The 10000-nt window shown below is 41.4% G+C and overlaps 1 protein-coding gene across 2 annotated transcripts in view; it reads right to left on the reverse strand.

The window, feature by feature from the left end:
* LOC123502763 (zwei Ig domain protein zig-8-like) overlaps positions 1-4330 on the reverse strand; it is a 111481-nt gene extending 107151 nt beyond the window's left edge. For both annotated transcript variants that reach the window (XM_045252010.1, XM_045252009.1), the window contains exon 1: positions 3927-4330. In XM_045252010.1, the coding sequence (XP_045107945.1) occupies positions 3927-3929 (3 nt within the window). In that variant the 5' untranslated portion in view covers positions 3930-4330. The remainder of the gene's footprint in view (positions 1-3926) is intronic.
* Positions 4331-10000: the final 5670 nt, after the last annotated feature.

Raw genomic sequence — 10000 nt, forward strand, 5'->3', positions numbered from 1 at the left:
ATATCACCCCATTACTACCCGATCATCCCACTTCCTCACACCTTCACCCATATCACCACAGCACCCCTACACCCAGACAATCATCCTTACATCCTTCCACCCAACACAACTCCACCAGTTCCTTCCCTCTACCTCCCACATCCCCACACTTTATATAAGCCATTAGCTTGAATCTAGCCAGGCACACAGCACATCACAGCACATCAGGGAACGGAATTATGAGTCTGGCCGCCGCTGTGGTGTGTGTGTGTGTGTGTGTGTGTGTGTGTGTGTGTGTGTGTGTGTGTGTGTGTGTGCGCTGAAGTGCCCCACCCTGAAGTGCCTGTGTTTGAAGAGCATGTGAGAGAGAGAGAGAGAGAGAGAGAGAGAGAGAGAGGGAGAGGGAGAGGGAGAGGGATGCTGTGATGGTTATAAGGGAGAGGGAACACACAGAGAGAGAGTGAGAGATAGGGAGAAGTGTATGGAAAATAGGGAAGGAGAGAGTGAAGTGGTTGGTTTAGAGTAGGTAAGAGAGAGAGAGAGAGAGAGAGAGAGAGAGAGAGAGAGAGAGGCGGATGATAAATATATATATAAAAAAAAAGAAAGGATGCAGGAAAAAAATGGAAAAAGAAATAAGTTGATACCGAGAGAGAGAGAGAGAGAGAGAGAGAGAGAGAGAGAGAGAGAGAGAGAGAGAGAGAGAGAGAGAGAGAGAGAGAGAGAGAGAGAGAGGCGGGTTGGCGGGGGAGGAAGATGAATGCAGGTAGAAAAAAAGATGGCATACTAATGATGTGGAATTGCCAGGTGGAAGGGAGTCTGCTAAAAGGTGAAATGAAAGTACGAGTGATGGAGAATGTGGCAATGGCGGTCGGTAGGAGTGACGGTGTAGACTTGTAGAATGAGCGTGAGCGTGTGTAGAGTGAGTGGTGTCTTGAATGTGGATTGAGAGTCGGAATGTAGAGTAGAATGAGTGCACGACATGTGATAATGAGCAATTGAAAGTAGAATGAAAAGAATTAGGACAACTATACTAAGAATGCGAATCCTGAATGAAGTTACGAAATAAGAGGCCAGAATGAAGAATGAGTGATAGGGAATGCGTCTGTTGAGTGGAATGAATCTACAACCCTCTGAGATATAAGTTAGTAAGTGGAGGTAATGGAATGTGTGTTAGCGAGGGAGGATGGGAGGAGTTCTAGTCGTGGAATGAGTGTTAACAAAGGGACTTATTGGAAGGCTAAGATTATTAAGAGTCTGAGTCAATGTGGAATGAGTGTGCCATATGGAATGAACGTAAGGAGTGTTTTAAGAGGTGGAGTGAGTGTATTAGATATCCAACGCGAATACTTGCCAGTGGAATGAGTGTACCAATAAGTAGACTAAATAGAACCAGTGTGGTAGATAACACAACTTGAGGGGAGAGAAACAGAGAGGAATGAGTTTGTTGGGCGTGGAATACGAGTGTTTACGAGTGCAATGAGTGTGCTGAAGTTGGAATGTGTGCGGCTCCTTACGGCGGAAATTAGCGTGGGGGAGGAGCAGGTGAGAGGCGAGCAAGCCTGAGAAAGGGAAGGAGGACAGGTGTGGCAAGTAATTTTTAGAAGCAAGAAAGCGAATGATTCAAAGGAAATTATAATGAAAGGAATAGTAGGAAGAGGAACGAGGAAGGGAGAAATAGAGGGAAAGAGAGAGAAAGGAAGAGAGGTCTTAACAGATTAACAGAGTGAGAGGAGGAGGAGCATTTGGAACTTACCCACACGAAACAACTTTTCCTCGAACATTCTACTACAACTCACCTCCAGGGCTTATTATCCACTAACCTGAGGGATTATACCTGCCGCCCACTTGTCTAACTATCCTGTAGCACACTCTGATTTAACACAATGCACCTAACGTTTTCGCTTCACCTAATTTCTCCTCCTACGGAATAATCGTGGTCTCATTTTTTTTCCTTTTATCTTTTTTTTATTTTTAGTGGGTGAGAGTGAGAGAGAAAGTGTTTGTTGTTTTTTGTTTTGCTTTTTTTCTGGTGTGGAAAGGTGTTTTTTTTTCGGGTGGGGAAAGATGTATTATTGTTTCTCAGGTGTGGAAAGGCATGTGTGAGTTTTTTTTTCATGTGTGGAGAGATGTGCTTTTATGTGTCTCAGGTGTGCAAAGGTGTATGTGCGTTTTATTGTTTCTCAGGTGTGGAAAGGTGTGTGTGTGCGTGTTTTTTTCAGGTGTGGAAAGATGTGTTGTTGTTTGTCTCAGTTGTGCAAAGGTATGTGTGCGTTGTATTGTTTCTCAGGTGTGGAAAGGCGTGTGTGAATTTTTTTCAGGTGTGGAAAGATGTGCTTTTATGTTTCTCAGGTGTGCAAAGGTGTGTGTACGTTTTATTGTAGCTCAGGTGTGGAAAGGTGTATGTGTGCGTGTGTGTTTTTCAGGTGTGGAAAGATGTGTGTGTGTGTGTGTGTGTGTGTGTGTGTGTGTGTGTGTGTGTGTGTGTGTGTGTGTGTGTGTGTGTGTGAGTGCGGGCGCATGTGCATGGGTGCTTTTCCGTCTTAAAGTTTGAGGGAAAATGTGTATTTACGTATTTCAGGTGTGGAAGGAATGTGGTCAGTGGTTTCTTGGAGGCGTGGAAAAATGTTATACTTTCTGATATGGAGGAAAAAATGGTGTGTACTGGTTTTTCTTACGTTTGGGAGATTTTTTTTTTTTATTTCTCCATTGTTGAAATGATATTCGTCTTCTCATTTGTGGAAACGAAAGAGAGTGTTTTTTTTTTTTTATGGAAGAGTGGAAACTAGCTAATGGCAACAAAAGCAAACAAACACTTGATTACCAGTTCCCTCAAAGATTAATCGAGTTAGTCAAAAGTCTGGGACAAATGTCTTGAAATATCTTATTTGTATATATATTTCAAGGTTAAGAAAAACAAACATTCACTTTTTTCTTCACTTGTGTGCAAATAAAACATTTAAAGTAATCTTTTTTATGCATATATTTCAAGTTGATGTTATTCTTGTAAAAAAAAAACTTGCTCTTTTCATGTGAGCTAAGAAAAAATAAACGTTTTCATTTTTTAAGTACCTAAGTTGACACTTTAAAGAAGATATTATTTTGATCTTGGAAAAACATCCTTATTCTTTTCATGTGAGCAAAAATAATCAGAAAAAAAAATTGTCGAATTGAGAAATATAACTTTTTTTTCGTTTTTTTTTTTTTGTCTCATACTCTTGAGGTACGCACAATTTGTAACCAGAGGGAACAATTATAGCCTGTGTCACCTGTCTGTCAAACAATATCCTGATCGCACCTGCTCCTTTATTACATTTCCTCCGCAGGTATTGGTATCAGCCGCACGAAAAGAAATTCTAACACATTTTTTCCCATTTTTTTTTCTTCATTTTTTCTAAGTCTGGTGGGAATTTCAGGTGGTTGTATTACAGGTGTTTCGGCCTCGTAATGACACCTGCTCACCTGGTCCATGGAAATGAAAGAACACACCTGAGACTCCAAGGTGACGTGTGTCTTGTCTCTTAGTACAGTGGTGCTGCAGTGTGTGTGTGTGTGTGTGTGTGTGTGTGTGTGTGTGTGTGTGTGTGTGTGTGTGTGTGTGTGTGTGTGTGTGTGTGTGTGTGTGTGTGTGTTAGGGCAGCAGCAGCAGCAGCAGATGGCTTCCTATACCCGAATAATTTATTGCAAGCGACTTTAAAACTATGAAAAATGTTACGGCTATCTCGAAATGAACTGAACCACTGGTACACACACACACACTCTCTCTCTCTCTCTCTCTCTCTCTCTCTCTCTCTCTCTCTCTCTCTCTCTCTCTCTCTCTCTCTCTCTCTCTCTCTCTCTCTCTCTCTCTCTCTCTCTCTCTCTCTCTCTCTCACACACACACACACACACACACACACACACACACACACACACACACACACACATATACACACACACACATACTTTACCATGTCATATCCCGCGGAGACCAAAAAGATCCATGACGTTTAAACAATTTCCTTGGTGCTGTCCTCAGCCTTATTCAGGTCACCACCACGAGCACCTCACTAAGTCCTCACAAGTCCACGAGTCCACACAACGCCACCACGGAACCACCACCACCCGCCGTCCACTTTTACCCACTTACAGGTCTTAAATACAACTCTAAGCACTTTATTTTCAACTTTCACTTAATAGGGTCACTCGGGTGGTGTTTTGCGGGCGTTGGGTCACTATGCGGGCGTGGGGAGCTGTGGGCGTGGCTGCAGGGAGAGAGGGAAAGATGTCCTCACTTGGTAGACTAACTTGCGGGGGTTGGAGACGCGAGCGACACAACCTTCTCGTACGGCTTTTGGAGCGGCACTGACGAGGCACTGGGAGAAGAGACGCAGCCAGCCAGCTTGCCCATCCCACCTTTCTCTCTCTCTCTCTCTCTCTCTCTCTCTCTCTCTCTCTCTCTCTCTCTCTCTCTCTCTCTCTCTCTCTCTCTCTCTCTCTCTCTCTCTCTCTCTCTCTCTCTCTCTCTCTCTCTCTCTCTCTCTCTCTGCCTCAAGCGTTGACTCTCCTCGCGTATTTACTAAACATTTTCCGCAGCCCATGTTGAGTCTTGATAACATGGCTTGATCCTTCTCCTCCCTAGGCTGTGGATCCACTCGCCTTTTTCCTCCTGTTATTCCATCGTCTGTTGTTAAATTTAATTCTTCGTGAGTCTTTTGTGTCAGGACAGGGTGGGGTAAGGACGGGTGTGCTGGGAAGGGAAGGGAAGACAGGGTGTGGTGTAGAAAGCGGCATATTGTCACTTAGGGTGTGTGTGTGTGTGTGTGTGTGTGTGTGTGTGTGTGTGTGTGTGTGTGTGTGTGTGTGTGTGTGTGTGTGTTTCTAGTGGGAATAGTAGCGAAGTATTAGTAGTAATATTGAAGTATGAAATGAGGTACATTCTCTCTCTCTCTCTCTCTCTCTCTCTCTCTCTCTCTCTCTCTCTCTCTCTCTCTCTCTCTCTCTCTCTCTCTCTCTCTCTCTCTCTCTCTCTCTCTCATTTCTTTTCTCTTTTCCTGGTTTACACACACACACACACACACACACACACACACACACACACACACACACACACACACACACACACACACACACACACACACACACACACACACACACACACACACATTCCTTCTCTTTCTCTCTGTCTCTCATCAAAGTAACATAAATTTTCCACTCCGCCAAACACTCAACTCGGCACTCAAGCGATATAGTGCTTTTTCCTTCCTCTTGAACGCCTGGAGGAGGAGGAGGAGGAGGAGGAGGAGGAGAGGGGGGAAGAGGAAGAGGAAGGTTACAGATAGGGGGGGATAAAGGAAAGAGGAATCACCAGGGGGCATGTAATGAAGTGGGAAAGGATGTAGGGAAGAATAGATAGAAGCGAAGGTGGAATGGGAAGGGTCAGTGATAAAAGATGGGAGAGGCAAGATGGGACTGCGAGATGGGAAAGTGAAACCATTTTTTTGTGTGGTGATTAATGTTCTTCTGGGAAAAGCGGGGCAGGTAAAAAGTAGACAAGAGGGAATAGAGGGGAGGTACTTAATTGATAAAAGGAAACGTAATAGGGTAAGAAACTGGGCGTAGGAGGAGAAAAGAGGCGGCGGGATAAGAGGTTGAAAATAAGCGATAACCAAAGAAATTATTAAGAAAAATTTGGAATAGGAGGTTGAAAATAAGGAATGACTAAAGAATCTTAAACTTTATATTAAAAAAAATTAGGCGATAAAAAGAAAATGATAGAAATTAATGAGATAGAAAAGGGGAAGAAAAAAAGTCGGATAAGAGATTGAAAGGAGTGGATAATGTAAGAATAGGAAAGGTTAGTTCAGATAGGAAGAGGAGGAGATAGAGAGGCAAGAATAGAAGTTAAAGGAATAAGAAAAAGGAGGAAAGAGTTGGAGAAAGAGAAGAATAAAGGATAATGGGATAAGAAAACGAGGAAAGAAGCGGGGTAAGAGATTGAACAGAGTGAAGAATGGAAGAATAGAAAAGGTTAGTTTATGTACAGTACATTTGAAGAAAAATAATAGAAAGAAAAAATAGAAGATAATGGAATAGAAAATGGAGAAAACGGGAGAAGTGATTGAATAGAGTAAATAACAGAAGAAAGAGAGAAGTATGGTAATTTATTGAGAGAGAGAGAGAGAGAGAGAGAGAGAGATGGGTAGAAAAAATAAAGTAAGATAAAAGAAAACAAAGTAAAAAAGGAATCACGTGTTAAAAGAAGGAAGAAAGGAAATGTTAAACAGCATCACATAAAAAAATATAATGAATTGAAAAACAAAGAAGAAGGAAGAATAGGAAGAATATTAAGAGAATAGATGGAATGGAGAGGCACAGTAGAATATACGATGAAAGAGACATAAAGAAGATAGATTAGAATGGAAGAATGAGAATATCAGATAAAAGATAATAGGAAAAATTAAAGAAAACAAGAATAATGAAATATAGTAAACTAGAGAGAGAGAGAGAGAGAGAGAGAGAGAGAGAGAGAGAGAGAGAGAGAGAGAGAGAGAGAGAGATGAGGAAAGGGGGAGGCAGTGTCAGGAATGGGAAAAAAAATACGTAATTTGTTTTCCTTGACATAATTGTGTTTTTTCCCGTTTTTCCTTCGATGGATTGGATTGGATTGATTTTTGTGGCCGCGTCCATATTGTTTCTCTCTCTCTCTCTCTCTCTCTCTCTCTCTCTCTCTCTCTCTCTCTCTCTCTCTCTCTCTCTCTCTCTCTCTCTCTCTCTCTCTCAACTTTCTTCTTTCATCCTTTTTAGTCTTCTTGAATCATCTTCACTCCTTTCCTTCTTCTTTCTTCTTCTTCTTCTTCTTCTTCTTCTTCTTCTTCTTCTTCTTCTTCTTCTTCTTCTTCTTCTTCTTCTTCTTCTTCTTCTTCTTCTTCTTCTTCTTCTTCGTCTTTCTTCTTCTTCTTCTTCTTCTTCCTCCTCCTCCTCCTCCTCCTCCTCCTCTCCTTCTCCTTCTCCTCCTCCTCCTCCTCCTCCTCCTCCTCCTCCTCCTCCTCCTCCTCCTCCTCCTCCTCCTCCTCCTCCTCCTCGTCCTTTTCTGTCGGCGCGAGGGTGAACAAAGCGACTCCTCATTTGAGATTTCTTACTGTATCTCAAAATGAAAGAGGTGTTTGCTTCAATTAGAGAGAGAGAGAGAGAGAGAGAGAGAGAGAGAGAGAGAGAGAGAGAGAGAGACAGACAGACAGACAGACAGACAGACAGACAGACAGACAGAGCAGAGAGAGAGAGAGAGAGAGAGAGAGAGAGAGAGAGAGAGAGAGAGAGAGAGAGAGAGAGAGAGAGAGAGAATTAACTTATTACATGAAACTGTCAATTAAGCGAAAAAAAAATTGACACGTAAAACCATAAAGAATAATACAAAAAAGAAAAGAGAGAGAGAGAGAGAGAGAGAGAGAGAGAGAGAGAGAGAGAGAGAGAGAGAGAGAGAAAGTGGGGCAGGAAGGATGAGAAAGCACACAATCTAATATAAGGAAAAGTGTCTCTGGCAAAAGCTGGAATGAACAAGTTAAAAAAAGAAAAGAAAAAAAAATTAATGAAAAAAGAAAGCCGAGAATTAGAAGAGCAGCGTTTGTCTGTTGAAGGAAATATGCAAATTAAGCTGCATTTTTCGTCAAGCATTAAAGGAGGAAGAGGAAGAAGAAGAAAAGGAAGAGGAAGAGAAGAGAACGAGGAGGAGGAGGAGGAGGAGGAGGAGGAAGAGGAAAAGTGAAATAACTTGCCTGCGTATACGTAGATGAGGAAGGAGAGAAGACAGGAAGAAAGGAGAAAGGAAAAAAAAAGATAATGAAAAGCAAGGTAGGAACAAAGAAGGTGTCATGATAATTAACATGAAAAGAGAAAAGAAAAAAGTGTGATGTAAATATAAGTCTATTGATAAAGATAGTGAGAAGTGATAATAGAATAGAGAGAGAGAGAGAGAGAGAGAGAGAGAGAGAGAGAGAGAGAGAGAGAGAGAGAGAGAGAGAGAGTGTTGAAAAGATGGAGAGAGAGAACAAGTCAAGGTGGAGGAGAGAAAACAAGTCAAGGTGGAGGAAGAATCCGAAATGGAGGAAGAGGAGGAGAAGAGGCAAAAATATCTTCCTTCATATTCTCTCTCTCTCTCTCTCTCTCTCTCTCTCTCTCTCTCTCTCTCTCTCTCTCTCTCTCTCTCTCTCTCTCTCTCTCTCTCTCTCTCTCTCTCTCTCTCTCTCTCTCTCTCTCTCTCTCTCTCATCAGTTTCATTCTACCACCACCACCACCACCGCCGCCGCCGCCGCCGCCTTAATATTTAATAGCATCAAAGACAACAACAACAATTAACAGGTGTAATAATTAATGGCCACGAGCGCCCTTCCAGGTACCGTCAAGATATCTAATTAGTATTCCTTACCTGTGTCCTCCTCCTCTTCCTACAAAATCTGTCGTGAAAGCAAAAAATTGATTAACCAAAGCAAGAAAAACCTTGAAGAATATATAGCAGAAGCTAGCAAGTCGCATCCCAAAGAATTTTGCAGATACGTTAGTAACAGAAAGGCTTTCCTACGCAGTATTGGTCCAATTGTAAATGATAACGGTAGTCAGACGAACAATGAAAGCGAAATGGCATCAATAATTAAACAGATTCTTCGGATTTGTATTCACTGAGGAAGACTGTTTGTCAGCTCATCCACCGGAAAACAGGAGTCAAAATTCAATGCTATTGACAAAATTAACGTTTGTAGAGCACCAGGCCCAGCCAAAATTTCTCATAGAATTATAAAAGAAACCAAACACCAAATAAGTAACCCACTCTCAGTTCTGTTCAACAAATCTTTAGCAGATGGCAAAGTCACATCCGATTCGAAACGTGTGAATGTAACTCCAATCTTTAGAAAAGGCGATAAAGCACAACCAGCCACCTATCGACCATTTAGTCTGATATCAGTCGCATGTAAACTAATGAAGATAATCATTCGCGATAACATTGTTAAGTTTCTACAAAATAACATGGTATCTGCAACAAACGTTCGCACTTAACTAACTTACTTGACTTATTTCATTATGTTTTTATGTTTATAATGAGAGTAGAGCAGTAGATATAGTGTACCTAGATTTTCAGAGAGTGTTTGATTGATTCTCATAAACGTTTATTCAGTAAAGTCGTGTCACACGACATCACTGACAATATTCACTATTGGTTAAAAGACCGGCTCTTTGAGCAGAAGGAGTCGGTGTGAACGGTTTTTCGTCTAGTTGGCTTCTTGTAAAAAGTGACGAACCGCAGAGATCTGTGCTTGGTCCTGTTTTATTCTTTATATGTAAATAAAATTGTCGATGGCCTCACGTGCAAGGTATCGAAATTTGCCTTTGATACGAAAATTACTTGTAAAGCAATCATGGTTTGAGACAGAGAAATACTTCAATCAGACCTAGATTGGTTGACTAGCTAGGCTATTACAAATGAAATTCAACATCGACAAGTATAAAGTACTGTACATCGGTAGTAACAATAGTTAACTCCAGTATTTGATGAATGGCCGACAGCTTTCCGTATTAAATGAAGAAAAAGATCTCGGAGCTAATAACGAGTGCTTTGAAACCCTTCCAGCACTGCTCACAGCTGGTCAAGACAGCTAACAAACTGTTAGGATTTATTGGACGTGTTTCCGAAAACAAATCGTTTGTCAGACACCGTCTTGAATACTATGTACACTTCTGGTCACCTTATTCTAGAAAAGACATCGAATACCTGGAAAGAATACAACGCAGAGTGAGAAAAATTATTCCTAGGCTGAGAAACTTTATGAAGAAAGACTAAAGAACTTAATCTCTTCAATCTCTGAAAATGTACAATGCAAGGTGATCTAATTGCAGTTTTTTTTAAATATTCAAAGGATTCGACAACATTAATGCGGATGATTACTGTACAGTTGGCCGGTCAAATTTAACAATAAGACGGAACAGCTTCAAAATAATTGATCAAAGATTTTCGTCAAATGGAGCAAAACATTTCTTTTTAATCGCATTGTTA

This window comes from Portunus trituberculatus, chromosome 12 (genome assembly GCF_017591435.1).
Source record: "Portunus trituberculatus isolate SZX2019 chromosome 12, ASM1759143v1, whole genome shotgun sequence".
Lineage (NCBI taxonomy): Eukaryota > Metazoa > Arthropoda > Malacostraca > Decapoda > Portunidae > Portunus > Portunus trituberculatus.